This window comes from Lepidochelys kempii, chromosome 10 (genome assembly GCF_965140285.1).
Source record: "Lepidochelys kempii isolate rLepKem1 chromosome 10, rLepKem1.hap1, whole genome shotgun sequence".
Taxonomy (NCBI): domain Eukaryota; kingdom Metazoa; phylum Chordata; order Testudines; family Cheloniidae; genus Lepidochelys; species Lepidochelys kempii.
Window position 1 is genome coordinate 46,461,403 of NC_136389.1, and position 18,634 is coordinate 46,480,036.

At 46.8% G+C, this 18,634-nt stretch overlaps 1 protein-coding gene across 1 annotated transcript in view; it reads left to right on the top strand.

The window, feature by feature from the left end:
- Window positions 1–18,634, top strand: part of ALPK3 (alpha kinase 3) — an 88,696-nt gene that overhangs the window by 16,642 nt on the left and 53,420 nt on the right. The window contains exon 2 of the mRNA XM_073363255.2: window positions 14,569–14,690. Within this exon, the coding sequence (XP_073219356.2) occupies window positions 14,569–14,690 (122 nt within the window). The remainder of the gene's footprint in view (window positions 1–14,568; window positions 14,691–18,634) is intronic.

Here is an 18,634-nt window from a genome sequence, read left to right on the forward strand (position 1 = left end):
GGAGGAAAATTCCTTCCCGACCCCAAATATGGCAATCAGCTAAACCCTGAGCATGTGGGCAAGCAGGGATTTCCCCACCCCCAGTTTTGAGAACTAGTTACATGCAGTGTTGCCAATTTAGTGATTGTTTGGAAATTTGAATTGAAACATTAATACACACTTTAAAAGCATATACAGTATAGGATAAAATACGTGGATCTGAAAAAGTATAATAGATTTGAAAAGTATGAACATCGACTAGCTTCCTTGTACAGCAGTTTATGACCATGTCAGTGCATTCATTTCAGTGATGTTGGCCAACCTAATAATTTCAAATTATGATTTGCAAGCAAAGTCTAAATGAGCTCTCCCTGACAGCTAGTGATAGGCTGGGGGGGAAAGGCTTCAAGACCAGATTGTATTTACATTCACACCTAATCTACCTAGGTATCCAGCAAACAGAGCTGTGTTGCCCAAGTGATAGATTTTGGCTGGGGTTGGGTTACAAATCACTTGAATGCGGGGGGTATGTGTGTGTGTGTGTGTGTGTGTAATGAAATGTTGTTGTTCTTATTGTACGAGTAAAGGGCAGCAGAACTGTACTTAGCCTGTGCTGATTGAGGGCATTGAGAGAGAGAGAGAGAAAGAGAGAGGTGTTTTGCTTGATGGTCTGCCTGAGTCACAAGTACTATTAAACCTGCCCCTCTCCACTGTTTAAAGACAGAGCTGATTAGGCTCCATAGATAGTCTTTGTTTGTTAAGTGATCACTACAGCTGAAATCACTGATGATCAGGTCTAAGTGCTTAGACCTGCTGTGGGACAGTGTTTCTGTGGAAGAGACGGCCCAGCCTGCACTAGCAGCGAGGTTCCTCCACTGAGAGCTCAGCTAAAATCACTGAGAGCTGCTGGAACCTCAAGAGACCAACTCGCAGAGGTCACAGTGGCAGGTGGCAGCAGAAGGTGACGTTGCAGGGCCATTGGCAACAGAGTGATGGAGTGAACGGTGGCACAATGAACAACAGTGTCCAGAGTGAACAGTGAACAGCTGGAGGAACGAGCAAGGTGCTTTCTTGCCCCCCACCTGGGAGATGAACTCATGCGAAAGCACCTCTGAACTCTGAATCTCCACTGACCAAGGACAACACTGGTGAGTGTTAATGAGGCTGTTCAGAATGTTGGAGACACAACACAGTTCATGTGAACAAACATGGCCGTGGCATCGTACTTTCTGTTTAAGCAAGAGATACCACACACTACAAACTGGAGGCCAATGTTAAGTCCATTGTCACTTGTTCATCCTGAAGTTGAACACTGGTTCCGAACAAGACCAGCAAATGCTCACTATCTTTCTGCAAGAAACTCAACTGACTGGCTAGATGCATGTAGTGCAACAGTGAAAGACTCAACAGTTGAAAAAGTGAAGAACTCTCCCACCACATTCAAAAAATTTGCATACGTGGCTGATGAACACACCAATGCAAATGGGCATCAAGTATTAAGTCATTGTGTACGTTATCTTGATGTCAGTGGTAGGCCAGTGGATGCATTTCTAGATGTTCAAGTTATAGAAGACTGAATGGCTGCGTCTGTGACAACCCACATCTTAGAAGAGTTAAATGCATGTCAATGGGACCCCAAAAAGATGGCTGCTTGTGAATTGATGGAGCTGGAAACTTCTCTGGAAGACATGGTGGAGCACAAGCTTTGCTCAGCGAAAAGTGTAGCCCTAGTCTCTCCTCTACACACTGCAGAGGCCATCTACTCAAACTAGAGCTAGTACGAGCTGCAGACTCTTCAAAAGACATTTTAAAAAGCTATAAATTTAATGTCTTCATTATATTCTTTTTTCAGCAAGAGTCCAAAAAGACTGAATATCTTGGAAAATATAGAAGATACACTGGGACTGAAGTTCAAATTAGTCCAACCTGGGAAAATTCTCTGGCTTTCTCACAAGTGATCCTTGGGTGTTTTCTTAAAATTACTCCAACCATTATTACTGGCTTTGGAAAGTATCTACCAAGATGGGATGGATCTAAGTAGTGAGGCTGGTGGATTACTTTTGTTACTACGTTCAGAGAAGACTATTGCCATTCTCTCTCTTGTAAGTCTACTGTTGAAACCACTGCGGTCATTAAACAATGCCATCCAGGCATCTGCTACAACAGTAGTAGATATTTGCCCAGCAATAGAAGCTACATTTGGATCAATCAGAGAGCTATCTATTGAAAAAGTACTGGAAGAAGCAAAGACTTCAGTCCAGAAGTTGACTAATGAAGGCGATTCATAGATATTAAGGGCAGAAGGGACCATTATGATCATCTAGTCTGACCTCCTGCACAATGCAGGCCACAGAATCTCACCCTTAAGTGAAGAGGACAAGAAGTGTTTAAGAAAACTGAAAAAGTACACAGACTTGATTCTTAAAAAACCTACAACAGCGACTTCTAGATTCTACTCAACCTCTATGTAGCTTTTACAGATCCCTGTCCTATAAAACACCGACTACCAGCAATGGGGCAGCCATGTGCTCAGGACAGAATAGAAAATTTGAACACAGAGTGGAATATCATATGACTAAAGAATGAAGATTTGACTTCAACTTCCTTTTTATTATCACTAGTGGCTCGACCTGATCTTTATGCTATGTTTCCTGGGCTGAAAGAAGTAGGAATTCATCTCTTGCTACTCCCAGTCACAACAGCTACAGTTGAGCATTCTCTTTCATCATTGAGTAGAATTTTTTGTTTTGAAAGAAGTCGCCTTCTGCCTGATCATGTGAATGAACTAATGAGCATATCAATTGAAGGAATGGAAGTACTGGACACACGAGAAGCCACCAAAGATGAATGCATTGCATTCAAGAAGTTCATTAACAGAGTTGTGCAAAATTATAACAAGAAACCAAGAAGGATGTAGATGTAGAGCTTCATAGAAGGCTTGAGTAGCCAACTTTAATTTGTGTGATGATTTTAAAATCTAATAAAATGGTCATGAAACATTTTTCAGTTTTTTACTATGGTGCTATACAGCTTCACTCTCCACGGTTTCCCCCTCATTGGTCCTGACACCACCCCCCCTGTAAATTTGAAAAAAAAAACCCAATTCAATTCCTGAGGAAAACACTGTGGGCAAGACTCACCAGCCAGACACCCAGGAAAGAATTCTCTGTAGTAACTCAGATCCCATCCCATCACAGGCCATTGGGCATATTTACCGCTAATAGTCAAAGATCAATTAGGATAGCCTAACTTTGGCAACTATCATACCATCCCCTCCATAAACTTATCAAGTTTAGCATTGAAGCCAAATATGTCTTTTGTCCCCACTGCTCCCCTTAGAAGGCTGTTCCTGAACTTCACTCCCTTGATGGTTAGAAACCTTTGTCTAATTTTAAGTCTAAACTTCCCGATGGCCAGTTTATATCCATTTGTTCTTGTGTCTACATTGGTACTGAGCTTAAATAATTCCTCTCCCTCCCTGGTATTTATCCCTCTGATATATTTGAGAGCAATCGTATCTCTCCCTCAGCCTTCTTTTGGTTAGGCTAAACAAGCCAAGCTCTTTGAGTCTCCTTTCATAAGACCGGTTTTCCATTCCTCGGATCATCCTAGTAGCCCTTCTCTGTACGTGTTCCAGATTGAATTCATCCTTCTCCACTCCCTTCCTGGAGCAGCAGCCACAGGGACCCACCACAGCTAGCTTCCCTCCCCAGGGCTCAGCCTGTCTCAGGCCTGCTACTAGCCCTCTTTAAGTAGCTGGATTGGGCTCACCTGCTCTGGTCCAGGGGAGCTGTGCTTCGTCTGGCCACACGGACCAGGAGTGGGTCTGGAGGGGTCAAGGGCCTGAGCATATGTAGAAAGGTCTGAGTTGATGGATGTTGCTCCCTCTGGCATGTACGTGAGCTGACGCATGTCGGAGCATGGTCTGGAAATCTGTTGTGTTCTGCTCTGTGGGGATAGGGTGGCCAGGTGTCTGGTTTTCATCCAGAAAGTCTGGTTGAAAAGGGGACCTGACAGTGTCTGGTCAGATCTACTGACTGGACACCCAAAGTCCAGTTACTGCGGACAGGGGAGGCAGGGAGGCACCGGGTCATCACCTGTGCCAGCCCCTACTCAGCTGGGCCACCTCCTATCTGCATCTGGTGGCTGCAGCTCCCAGTCCCTGCTCCACAGGCAAGTCCCTTCTGACCCAGGGTGGGAGAGGCAGGGGGCAGAGTAGAAGAAAAGCAGTGAGAACCGGAGGAGGGAGTAGAGGAGCGAACAGGGGTGGGGCCTTAGGGGAAGGGGCGGCCGGGGGGAGGTTCCAGCACTCTTGCTAGTGTGTCCAGTTTTAAAATATTACAAAATTGGCAATCCTATGTGTGAAGCTGTCATGCTAATCCATGAGATTAGTGCCAATGACATCAGCAAAACCAGGGAACTGGACTCTACACAGAGTGCTGTAAAATGCTCAAAGCAAACAACAGAAAACATTTCCCCCCACCTGTTTTCATTGCTGATGAACTTCCAGTCACAAACTTATTTTCAAGTTGAGTGACCTTTTAACCCTAGGTAGTGAGAGTGTCCTGTGCGAGGGAATGTCACCTCTTGGTTTGCCACATTGTAAAAAGTCTCTGTGCAGCCATTTGCAAAAGCAAGTGACCTATAAGTTTAAGGGGTTTGTTCCCATTTTTTCTCATGTTGATTAGGGGCTCTGCCTCCGCAAATGGAAACACTGGCAGGCTTGCCAGGTGCAGTTTTCAGAGGCTGTCTTGTGTTACTTTGCTAGCATTAGACTGAGTGCCTCTTTCTGTGCAATGAGGGGTGTAAGGTCTCGGATGTAATTTCAGAAGCTCAGTGGGAGGCTTGACGGTTTTGAACCTTATTTTTGTTCCCAATTGTACTGTTCCCTCATCATAGCATCTTCCTAAAATGAAGGGGAAGCTTCTTTTGGCTGTTGTGTCCTGATCCGAAGCAAGATTGAGTTGACTCGATCAGTTAACAAGTACCTACACTGACAGAAGACTCCTGATAGTAGAGGGCTCTTTAGTCTGGCAGACAAAGGCAGAATAGGATCCAGTGGCTGGAAGATGAAGTTAGATGGATTCAGACTGGAAATAAAGCAGATATTGCAGCAATTTACTTCGGGCTTTGGCAAATTCTCTGTCCCTATCTCAGGATTAGGGATCTGTCTGAAAGATGTACTCTAGCTCAGTGGCTCTCAACTTTTCTGGACTACGGACCCCTTTCAGGAGTGTGGCTTGTCTTGCATAACCCCAAGTTTCACCTCACTTAAAAACTACTTGCTTACAAAATCAGTGTGGCTGTGACATTTAGACATTAAAATACATCACTGAAAAATTGCTTCCTTTCTCATTTTTACGATATAATTATAAAATAGATTACAATGTAAATATTGTACTTTCATTTCAGTATATAGAGCAATATAAACAAGTCATATGAAATTTTAGTTTGTACGGACTTCGCTGGTGCTTTTTATGCAGCCTGTTGTAAAACTAGGCAAATATTTAAATGAGCTGATGTATGCCCCAGAAGACCTCAGCATACCCCAGGGCTACATGTACTCTTGCTTGAGAACCACTGCTCTAGCTCAGCCAGAAGTCATTAGGCTCAATGCAAGACTCACTGGGCAAGGTTCTCTTCTGCGGGAGGTCAGACTGTATGATGATGGTCCTTCTGCCTTTAAAAAACAAAAAAAAACCAATCTCTGGATTAGTGCCTTCTTGCTCATTTACATGTCTCCATCCATTTGTGTAGCCATTTGCAACATGACTACAGCAGCTGACCACTCCTGTACTATGTTCTGCTGAATCTCCTTTGGAAACAAGAAAAGTAAAGCAAACTTAGTTAGCCTCTCATTGCTCCTAACATGTAAACTAATTTGTCTCCTAATTCCCTAAATTCCTCCTGGATAATAGCTGGCAAAAGAATCCTGTGTCTCTGATACCCTTCAAGTAGAACAAAGCTTCTGCTCATCTTGGTTTGTTTCTATATGGATGATGATGTCATTACATAAAATGGCTCTATATGGGCAGCCTTCTCCCATCCCTGTCAAAGATGAGAGGGAAATCTATAGCTGGGAGAACCCCAAATCAAGGTGGGTTATACCTGTTTTGTGAGACACCGCCTCCAGAGTCCCCATAGGAGCATTGTGCCTAGCCACGGGGCCACCAAATCTCTGTCAGCAGCAGTTGGCAGGTCAGGGGTGCATTGCATAACTTGCTTGAGCCCAGCATATCATAAAGGGAATAAACTCCCCTGCTCCCACCACATAACTGTTCTTCAGTTCCTCGTCAGAGTGGTCACAGAGCCAGCCTCTCCCTTGCTCCATGTTTTACATATAGTTCATGAACAGGTGGACAACGTTGTGATGGGTCCACCCGGGGTGCCACCTGGAACTGGAGTACCACTGAGCCCACCTGACCCACCAGCCTGGGCTACCTTTACACTGTACTGCTGTGACAGGCCCTCCAGCACACATACAGGTAGGACAGACCCAGCTACAGCTACATACAGATGCTGAGATCAGCTCTGCATGGGGAAGCTTCTGCTAAGGACCTGCCCAGCTACTCAAGTGCACCCCCCGCCCCCGGAGTGTAAACCCAAAATTATACCGTTTTGCCCTGCACAGAGATCTGTACAGGATAAGCTCATGAAATTCGCCCCCTCCCTCAATGTGGAGAGGAAATATACAACAGCTTTCGGCCCCAAGTTATAACTCCTACACACCGGTTCGTGATATACCAAACACAAATTTATTAACTACAAAAGATGGATTTTAAGTGATTATAAGGGATAGCAATAGCAAATAAACAAAAACGCAATCTAAGCTTAATATGCTAAAGAGATTGGATATGAGCAGCAAATTCTCACCCCTAAATGATTATTTAAGCCGGTTGCAGAGATTCTTAAGGGGCAAGCTGCACTTGCTTGCAGCTTCAAATCCCAGGTATAAATTCCTTTTACAGACTTGAAATTCCTCTAGCCTGGGTCCAGCACTTCCACCCATTCAGTCCTTGTTCCTCCAGGTGTTTCCAAGAGTCTCCTTTGTCAGGGAGTCAGTGAAGAACCACAATTATGTCACTCCCCTGCCTTAAATAGCTTTTGCATGTGGCGGGAACTGTTTGTCTCCAAGTTTGATTCCAACGCCTTTCAGTGGAAAAACACTGGTATTCCAAGATGGAGTCCAGTACCAGGTGATCTGGTCACATGCTCCTGTAGTGTCATGGCAGCCATGACTCAGAAGCTGTTTACAGCATCCTCAGGAAGGCCTCCTGGTGGGAGATTAGCCTCTTCTAAGGCCTGTTGTTTTCTCTAATGGCCCTTGTCAGTCAGCCATCTATATATAGCCAGTGATACTCAAAGTGGTGGTCCGCAGACTGGTGCCGGTCTGCGAGCCATCGGCTGCCAGTCTGTGCGCACATTGGAAAAAAAAATTGCTGGTCCCTCACATTTGATAGCTTGAGAAGCACTGGTCTAGACTGAGTGTATTCTGCCTAGTGGGCATTCCCAGGTGTAAACATATTTGTAATACAGATAGACAGTCAATATTCCTAACTTCAGATACAAAAATGATGTATGCATACAAATAGGATAATCATATTCAGTAAATCATACCCTTTCCAATGATCTCAATGGCCGATGTATAAAATACATCATAGTTATGCCATAATCATAATCCTAATATCTCCCTGAAGAATATGGGGTGCAGTGTCACAGTTGTGTCTATACTACACTTTAGTTGGACTTGGGCTGCTGTGCTGGATTATTTTTCTTTTTTGTATTGCCTCAGGCTTTTCCCAAAAGGGTTTTGAAAATGGGTTTGCTCAAGCTAGGGACCTTGACTTGAATGCTTGTGTTCCCAAGTATGTTCTATCTACCATGTACCTGCAAAAGGGTCCACAGTGTTCAGCCATCCCCCTAATAAAACCATTTTTAAAGGTTTCAGAGTAGCAGCCATGTTAGTCTGTAGTCGCAAAAAGAAAAGGAGGACTTGTGGCACGTTAGAGACTAATTTATTTGAGCATAAGCTTTCGTGAGCTACAGCTCACTTCATCGGATGCATTCAGTGAATAAATTTGTTAGTCTCTAAGGTGCCACAAGTACTCCTTTTCATTTTTAAAGGGTGTCTCAAACTGTCCTTCTGGGACTGTAACTTGCCATTGAACAAACCCAAAGCAGCCCTCTTGAGCCTCCCGGATCTTGCAATCTCTGCCATTTCTCACTGAAGTTTTCATTTTTAGAGCCATTACTCGGTCAGGAGGGTCTGAGTTGCACACGCTTGGAGCCAACCAATTTATGCTGTGTTCCACACACAGCAGGGTGGCTACGCTTACCCCTTGACTTATGACAAAACTGCATCCGTTTTTTGTCGACCAGGCTGTGATGGAGACTGTCTCTGCTCTAAAGCCACACAGGGGAAGGGAGGCTACATGCTCTGGATGGTAGTGATGGAACAGACTGCATGTGGTCTTTGGAGAGAACTCTGCACGCCATCTCAGTTTAAAGTCTATTCCTGTGGATAAGAGACTGTGCTTAGTTATGCTATGAGCTAGTAGGCGTCCTGTATCTGAATGTCTCTGGGATCACTTGGCTAAAGGGGTAGCGTGTTTTTGCAGCATTCCCCAAACTGCAATCCATAGGACTGCTACCTGGAGTTCCATTCACACCTTTGCAAATCACTGTTCTCTGGATATTTCGGCAACAGCAGATGTTGGTTTTGAGGGGGCAGGGTTTCAGTCACTGTTCAGCACACGGGTTTCCTCTGCTTGCCTGCTAAGGGAAGTCCCAGTGGCCAGGCACCTTTGGCCAAGCTCTGTGGAAGCAATGGAGGGGAAGAAAGGCTCACTTACCGACAGTAGCTCTTGCTCTCCAAATGTGTTGCGGCCTCAGAGCTGCACTGCCGCTGTGGCCCCCGCCCCCCCAATTCCTTAGGCATCTCTGTCACAAATATGGAGCTGAGGGAAGGTTGGACAGGTCACGCATTCATGCCTTTAGTCTGTGTGGCGTGTTAGGCTCCAGGGAACGGCACATGCCCCATAGCTGCCAAATACTGCTCCAAAATGGTTCTGTGGACAGATGTGTGACTCCCTGGAGGCAAAGTGTTTGGAGAACAGGCTCTGCTCTTGGTAAGTAACTCATCTGCGCCCATCAGATATAGGTGTTAGCATTGGAGTGTGTTTTATAAAACAGTTAGCCTTGTAACAAGTTACCACAAAGGGAATGGAGACCATGGAAGTTTTTGTGAAATGTGCTTACAGTAAGTTCTCGCTGTGACTTGGTTCAGAGCATTACGAACAGGGAGCTTTTCTGCCTCCTGGAATTCCTTCAACATGCAGATCCCACCTCTGAGCTTGGAAGTGCAGTTTGTGGCAAACACACTTGTTGCCCATCAGTAGGTGGCCAGGCCCCAGGCCTGCTCCTCAGGACAAGTAAGTTGGTTCATGGTCTCAAGTGCCATCTTATCAGGATACCCTCTAGACTAAGTGTAGTTTCCTGCCTTGCGCATACACCGCTGTAGAGAGTGCTTGGACCACTCAGGTGCTGTTTTTTGGAAATCTAGCCTTTCAGACCCACATAAAATGTTCTTACATTTCTGCTGTTAATGACCATTTCATTTCAGTTTTGGTTACAGTTTACAATGTAGCTCGCTTATCCTGGCAGGCAGGCTAAGGCAGCTGTGGCCTTTTAATAGAGACTCTGACCTGTGCAAGATGACTTATCATTAATCTGTCAACATAATGGTTTAATTTCTGCTTCTTTTCATGCTTTGTGGTCTAATGGTTTTGTTTGCTGTTTCTGCTTAGCTTATCAGGCAACCGATTATCTCCCTCCAGCTTTAGAAGGTAAACCTCTATTCTATTAAACTTCTCTGACCAAATCCTTTCCTGGACCTGTGACATCGCATGACTAACCTTTAGTGCTTTGGTACTAGCTGAAGAGAGCATGGCACTTATATAATGTGCACGCATGAGATTCTGCATGCTTGAGTCTCTACTACTTGCTTGAAGTGCAAACAGTCAGGCTGGTGTTTATCGCGCACAATTCTGGTAGATGCAAGGACTATCCATCTTCACCATTGAAAGGGTGGAGGTGGGGAAAGGTCTGTTCAGCTATTTCTTACTATTAAAGAGAGACTTTCATACAGGGATACGCTTTAAAAAATAGACATGCCACCTTGTTCAAATAAGAGCTCTCTCTTCCCCACAAGCTGCCCTTGCAACCCAGATTCTCCTTAGCCAGACTGCAGTGAAGCCATATTTGTGCCATAGATCTATTGTCAACGTGGACTGTTGTAAAGTCAAAGATGTCACTATTGCTTCCCTGCAGAAGTAAGGAGGAGAGGATGAGCTGGTGGGGAAGAGGTCCTTCCAGAGTGATTGCTAGCCTCCAGGATTGCTGCCAAAAGGGGCGAGGAAAGAAAAACCACTCCAAGAGCCACAGAAAAGGGGAAGAGGTTTTTTTTTTTTCAAGTCCGCTTTGTCCAGAGGTTTCCCTAGTACAGAAGTCCCTCTTTAATGTAAAAAGGCTATTGAATTGCCGTCCTTTCATACTTCCTTCTAGAATCTGCTCAATTTATGTGCTTCTGATCTGCTGCTGCAGACAACATGCAGATGTAGGAAGGTTGAAAAGCAAACAGATACTACTTACACTCTGCAAAATTTCAGGAGCACTCAGAAAATGGGTACATCGATATATGAAGCAGCTTGAATTAGACAAGTTTTGCTGTGGCCAAATGATAAGGGATAGTGCAGCACTTTCAGAGATTCAAGGAGTTGCTGGGGAAATGACCTAAAACTGGAAGCCTCTAACAAAAAGTCTCCAACATTTACCCAGTGGCTACTGTGGTTCTTCTTCCTCTGCAGAAGATTAAATGGGTCACCAAGGCCACACTGCTAGCGACACATCTTGTCTGAGGCCCAGTCTCTGGTGCTTTGCCTTTTATTCAGCAGTATACCTCTGGCTCTGGAGTTTGCACAATATGGGCCTAGTTTATCCCTGGCGCCACCCACTGTCGTCAGTGGCGTTACACAAGGGTTGAACTCAGCTGTATATTTCAGTGTATGCATCACTAGTTTGTGGAGGATGCTGTATGGTTGGCACTCTGTTTATTTTGCTGCTACATGAAATGCTGCACTGGTGCTTGGGAAGTTCTTTGAATTTAATCTACATGAATTTGGAAAGCATTTTCTGGGACCAGGACTGAGACAACACTCTCATGAATTCATAATAAGGCCACTAAACCCCCACCAGTGACTGTCTTCATGCAGGATTGGCTGCTTTACCCTGTAGCAGTGGGAGTAGCCCCATGAGCTCTTCCTTATGCTTGTGGAATTCAATGTCCTGGATTTCCTGCAAACTGCCCTTAGCAGGAAGCAAGAGAATGGAAAGGGACGTAGCAGCGTTGTGATGGATCGCTTGGTAAGCTGGGCACAAGAAAACAGTATATGTTTTAATATGGCTCAATGTAAGTGTATACATCTAGGAACAAAAAATGTAGGTCATACTTGTAGGGTAGAGGATTCTGTCCTGAGAAGCAGAGACTATCCACCATGAGCCCAAAACTGTTTGCAGAATCAGCTGAACGTGAGCTCCGAGTGTGACACTGTGGCCAAAAGTGCTAATTTAATTTTTCAGTGCATAAACAGGGGAATCTTGAGTAGGAGTAGAGGGTATTTTATCTCTGTATTTGGTACTCGTGCAACTGTTGCTGGAATCCTATGTCCACAGCTGAAGAAGGATGTTGGGGAAAACTGGAGAGGGTTCAGAGAAGAGCTAGGAGTATGATTAAATTAATTAAAGGATTAGACGCTGAGCTCCTTGAGTGTATCACTATAAGGAATAATCTATTTAGTTTAACAGAGAGAAGGTTAAGGGGTGATTTGATTAGCCTGTAAGTACTGTAGTAAACCCAGGACAAACAGCTATGGGGAGGGGAGTAATCAGTCCCAGAAGGTTAAAAGGCCCCTCCCTATCCACTGAGGAGAGGTAACCACAGGTTAATAAGGTTCAACTGTAAAAGGGTAGCTAGAGAACCAATTCGGTTCAGCTGACTCCAACTGCTTGAAACCTTTTTAAACCCTCCCCTGTTAGGAAAGGGGGGGGGGTGGGGAAGAGGGAGAGGGAAAGCTGCCAGTAGGCTGGGTGCAACTAGACACGGAACCTTTCCAGGAAGGGAGGCTGCATCCCCTCTCTAGAAGGGAAAGGAAAACAGGCACAAGGGACTGACTGAGGAAAGGTATAGCTTGACCTTGTGCCACCTAGAAGGACTGCCTTGCCTAAACCCTGTGTCTCCAAGGCTAAAAAGAACTGAGCCTGCTGAGGTGAACAAGGTACTTTGCCACAGTACCTATATGAGGAACAGATATTTACTAATGGGCTCTTTCAGTCTAGAAGAGAAAGGTGTAACGTGATCCAATGGCTGGAAGCTGAAGTTAGACAAATTCAGTGTGGAAAGAAGGTATGAATTTTTAACAATTTACTGAGGGTCATGGTGGATTCTCTATTGCTGACCATTTTTAAATCCGATTAGATGTCCTTCTGAGAGATCTGCTCTAGGAATTACTTTGGGGAAGTTCTGTGGCCTGAGTGATACAGGAGGTCAGATTAGCTGTTCACCATGGTCCTGTCCGGTCTTGGAATCTATGAATCTCCTGCTAAATCTGTAGGTGATGTAGGTCCCTGCTGCCGTTGGAGCTGCGTAGGCAGCTGTCACAGCTCAGAGCCCTGACAGTGGGCTCTGCTCTGGGTCCAAGCTCTGTGTATCCATTTACTCTTTAAAAATGTAATGACGAGAGAGTATGTGATGAGAGGAACTGAATTTCCAGACCTCAGGGCTGACGTTCGCTCACTGAACAGGTCAGCAGCAGTGCCTGCCTGTGACCTAGGAGGACCCCTCTAAGAGTCAGGGGAGTACAGGCTCCTGGGACCTCCCACTTGCTCCTCCTGCTGATACTGCCCATACTGAGGCCAGCTAGCACCAGTTGTGGAGCTGTCAATAGTTGTTTCTATGAATCTCCACCCCCTACACACACTCTTCCTGCATGTTTATGGACCTAGGAGTGACAGTGGACGAGAAGCTGGATATGAGTCAGCAGTGTGCCATTGTTGCCAAGAAGGCCAATGGCATTTTGGGATGTATAAGTAGGGGCATAGCGAGCAGATCGAGGGACGTGATCGTTCCCCTCTATTCGACATTGGTGAGGCCTCATCTGGAGTACTGTGTCCAGTTTTGGGTCCCACGCTTCAAGAAGGATGTGGATAAATTGGAGAGAGTCCAGCGAAGGGCAACAAAAATGATTAGGGGACTGGAACACATGAGTTATGAGGAGAGGCTGAGGGAGCTGGGATTGTTTAGCCTGCAGAAGAGAAGAATGAGGGGGGATTTGATAGCTGCTTTCAACTACCTGAAAGGGGGTTCCAAAGAGGATGGCTCTAGACTGTTCTCAATGGTAGCAGATGACAGAACGAGGAGTAATGGTCTCAAGTTGCAGTGGGGGAGGTTTAGATTGGATATTAGGAAAAACTTTTTCACTAAGAGGGTGGTGAAACACTGGAATGCGTTACCTAGGGAGGTGGTAGAATCTCCTTCCTTAGAGGTTTTTAAGGTCAGGCTTGACAAAGCCCTGGCTGGGATGATTTAACTGGGAATTGGTCCTGCTTCGAGCAGGGGGTTGGACTAGATGACCTTCTGGGGTCCCTTCCAACCCTGATATTCTATGATTCTAAGGCAGGTGTTGGGTTGTCATAGAGTTTAAAGCCAGAAGGGAACACCAGATCATCTGATCCGATCGCCTGTAAATCACAGGCTGCCAGCACCTGCAAACTAAACCCAGCCACCAAAATTAGAAGAAAGCATTACAGCCCAGAGGCAACTAAACTGTTCTGTGCCCCAGCCAGAAACTAGGGGAGCGGCTGCACTACGCAGCTTTTAGTGACATGGCTGGTCTGCTACAGCCGCTAAAAGCTGTGCAGGGTAGTTGCTGTTTGTTGGCAGGAGAGCGGTCTCCTGCTGGCAAAAAACTTCCATCCCCCATGAGCGGCCACGGCTTTGTCGGCAGGAGACTGCTTCTGCCGACAAAGCACTGTTTACACCAGCACTTTTCATCAGTAAAACTTTTGTCGTTGGGGGTTTTTTGTTTTTTTTTGTTTAAACACCCCTGAACAGCTGCCTCTGCCTCCCCGGTCCTTTAAATAGCTGCTGGAGCCCCGTTGCTTCCCCAGGGCTCCTGCAGCTAATTAAAGGACTGGGGCAGTAGAAGCAGGGGAGCCCCGGGCCCTTTAAATAGGCCCCGGAGCCCCAGGCTGCTGCTGCTACTCCGGTGGGGGAGGCACTTACCTTACAGGGTGGGCTGGGGCTGGCTCTGACCCCCCTCATCCCTGCCCCTTCCGCCCTAGGCCCCGCCCCTTCCAGGGGCCAGAGCTGGCCCCAGCCTACCAGTAAGTCACTCAACTTACTTTCCCGCCTGCCCTAGCATATAATGAGAACCAGTCAGCCAAGCACATTATTTGATCTCTGGGTGGAGAACCCTTTTCTTTGTTTCTAGTAACCTAATCTGAGCTCTAAGAATTACTTCTTGATTCTTTTAGGAGCACCTTCTGCACAATCATTGCTCAGCTGACTGAGGAGACCCAGCCGCAGTTTGAAACTACCCTCAAATCTCGTGCTGTGTCTGAGGACTCTGATGCCAAATTCACATGCATAGTAACAGGTAATGATGCCTTCAGTGAAGTGACCCACCCCTGCTGATCGATTACTGCTCCTGGTTAGTAGTAGTAAAAAGGGGGAGGGGAATACAGTGTTGCCAACTCGCTCAATTTTATTGGAAGATGCATTTTCATTGAATGGCTGGAAGTTGAAGCTAAACAATTCAGACTGGAAATAAGGTGTAAACTTTTAACAGTTTGGAGAGTGATTAACCATTGGAACAATTTACGAAGAATTGTGGTGGATTCTCCATCACTGGCAATCTTAAAATCAAGATTAGATTTTTTTTTGAAAAGATCTGCTCTAGGAATTAGTGTTGGAAGTTCTCTGGCTTGTACTAGTATCAGGAGTTCTCAACCTCATTGCACCGTGACCCCCTTCTGACAACAAAAATTATTATACAACCCCAGGATGTGGGGACCAAAACCTGAGCCCACCTGAGATCCACTGCCCTGGGTAGGGGGGCCAAAGCCCGAGCCCCACTGCCCTAAGCGGCGGGGTTGGAGGGAGCCAAAGCCCAAGATCTTCAACCCTAGGCAGGGGGCCTGTAACCTGAGCGTCACCAAGGGCTTTGGCTTTGGCCAATCCTGGCAGCCCCATTAAAATGGGATCATGACCCACTTTGGGGTTTTATGACCCACAGTTTGAGAACTGCTGTGCTAGATAACAGTGGTCCCTTCTGGCCTAGAAATCTGACACTCTCTCTACATGGTATCTTTTCTAACCCTCCAGCTGCTGGAGACAAGTGATTACATGAGAACAGCTTGAAAACATGACCCAAGTGAGACCAAAACACAAATGCAACTAACTTGAAAATCAATTTTAAAAAAAATCACATTTGAGGAAGGAGTAGGGGGTGATTCATGGGTGTTGAATGCTTGGGGTTGTTAATACTGCAGCTTGCTCACTGATCACTTACAATAAAAAGCTCGCACCAGAGCGAAGCTGGCATTGGTTACTAACCGGGAAGGCCAGAATAGAACTATTTTCTTGAGTGCCTCTCAGAGGTTTGCTATCTCAGGAATGTGCAGTTAGCAGCTGAATCTCGCTCTGTTAAAGAGCATGTTTGGTCCCTCACCTTTGATCTCACACAGGGTACATATACACAGCAAAGAAAACCCTGTGGCTGGCCCATGCCAGCCAACTTGGGCTTGTGGGCCTTGGACTGTGGGGCTGCTTCATTGCTGTGTAGACTTCCAGACTAGGGCTCCAGCCTGAGCCCAGACATCTACACAGCAATGAAGCATCCCCACAGCCTGAGCCCCAAGAGCCTGAGTTGGCTGGCATGGGCCAACCGTGGGTTTTTCTTCACTGTGTTGACATACCTCCAGGCAGAGCACAGATGGGGTTGTGCCAGTGGAAAACCCGTGCTTCTTAGAGTGCTGGGCCCTATGCATATTCCACTGTGGGTATGCACGTGCACCATGCTCCTGGAGCTGGAGAATTTTGAAAGCTGTGCCCATTGGTTTATGCATGTGCCCTTGCTCTCCTCATGCCTCCAGTCAAGTAGATAAAGGGTGGAGACAACTGACTACCTCTCCAGTTCCTTCTTACCACCACATGGCCCAGATTGGAACCTCCAATATCCAGAGCTTTGTCCCCTTTATTTAGGGTGACTATATTTCCCTATGCTGAATATGGGACACCTGGTAGAATTACTCGTATTTAAGCAAGTTCAATGGCAATCAATCAGAACTATGCAATACAAATGGTCAAATTTAACATTAACTTGACTGAGCCCCTGTTAAAAAGAAATACTGCTGGAAAGCACTCTTCTCTCCTTCCCCCCCCCCCCCCCGAGCTTGCACGCAGTGGGGGCTGCGCTGATGGCCTGCCACCTGCCTTTCACACCCAGCCCCCTTGACACACACACACCCCACTGATGGTGGGTGGGTGAATGGCTGGCGAGCAGGGAACAGGCCAGCAGCCAGACCCACTGGTACTGATGGTGGGGAGAGGCAGAAAATATGGGACAATTTTCCCATTTTTAAGAAAAAGTTGGGACACCTGAAGGAGGGCTTAAATACGGGACTGTCCCTTTAAAAACAGGATGTCTGGTCACCCTATCTTTGTTTATCTGTAAAACATATAATATACCCGTGAATAGTGTTTTAGAAACTTTAGAGTTTATTCAGTGTTTTTTTCTAAACATTTTTATAGTTTTGATAGTCTAGCTTCCCTGTCCAGGCATGCTCTGCCCTCCATACTCCCTTACCCCATTATGGGGACAGGATTATGCCCAGAAGTCCAGTCTTCAAAATGTATGCTTTCTGACCACATTCCTTGTCAGTCAGTGATGGCCATCACTGACTTACTGCCTCAGGGAAGCCCACATTGTGGTAAGGTGCAGTATCTCCCTCTCATTCCCCAGTCATATCAGAGAGGGGTGAGAGCTTCCCCTTCAGAAGCGCCTAATGGAAAAGGCCATGAGGTTGCCAGTCATCCAGGCACCACCCACCCCATATATCATCCTGACTCAGCAAGCAGTGCACCTCCCGCCATGAGGTCTGACTGAAGTGAAGGAGTCTACCGCCAGAGATCCCTTGGCAGGGTCTTCTCAGGACAGCTGGGAGCATTCTCATAAACATGAAAGCAAATCCTCCTCCAAATCCACTTCAAAGCAGTCTGGTTCAGCTCTGCCTAAATCAAGCAGCTCTTCAGAGAACGTAGGATGCCCTAAGTCTCAGGAGCATGACAAGAAACCTTACAAGTCTAAGGCTCCGGCAGTACCAACTGGGATCTGTACCATCTAAGCATGAAGTCTGTGGTCCGATGGCACTGATAAAAGGGAGTCATCAGCTACCAACAGAACCGACTCTGTCTTGCTCAAGTGTGGCAAACACTGTTACTACTCTGACTCCATTGGTTCGGGCAGACTCCTTGCACTCTGGGAAGAGCCAAGTCTTAGGCTCCTCCTAGGATGTTTTTGCTGTCCTGGATCCAGTGTCTCCTTCCGTCACAAGGAAGGGCCTGACTCCACTGGGAGATGTGACTTGCGGGAGAAGCCTGTCTCCCATGACTTCCCTTCAGCAGGACCATCAGTGCCACCAGTGGATGCAGAATCATCCTCTTCTTTCTCGGGAGACTCTGAGCCACCCTATGAACCAATGCTTCCTTCTCTGAGGCATGCTTTTAAAAATTTTTGTAAGCACTGTGTGGAACTGACAGCTGGAGGTCCCTTCCCTCCCCGTGCTGACAGCCTGACCTGCCAGCCAGGCGCCGGGCTTACAGACTCAAAAGACTGTCAGCACCGGGGCAGGGGGTGCCCAGCTATGAGCCCTATGCCCAGCTGCCAGGTTGGGCTGTCAGTGCCAGGGGTGGGGGCAGTTGTGAGCCTCACACCTGGCTGCTAATTGGAACTGTCATGCTGGGGTGGGGGGTGAGGCAGTTGTGAGTCTGGTGCCTGGCTGTTAATGCCGGGGCTGGGGGGCTCCAGCTGTTGGTGCCTCTCAATGCCTCCCACAGTTCAGGCAGTGGAAGCACTCCTGGTGAGGATGTGCACCACCACCAGAAGAAGCAGAATGTGGATGTGAACTGCGGCTTTAATTACTGCAGGGCTGTACGTCGACTTGGCTTAAGCTGACTTAATTTTGTAGTGTAGACAAGCCCATAGTCAGTTGACCTGGGATCTGAGACTTGCTGCTGCAAGTTGTTGTTTTTGCAGTGTAGACAAACCCTGAGTTTCATGGATGTGCGGGAGGGAAGAAAATACTCTTCCCTGCCCCAACCACTGCATCGTGCAGGGTTGTCCAAGCTATTTTGGTGCCCCACACAGCCCCCCTGCGGGGGGGCGAGTGCTGTGTGGGGCCCCAGGCCTCCGTGGGGGGGCTGTGTGGGGCCCAGCCTAGGCCTCCATTGCAGGGGGGAGGCTGGCCACTTCCTGTGGGAAGTGGAGTGACCAGGCCCCAGCCTGCTCTGCTCCCCTGGCTCCCAGGCTTGGGGGGAACT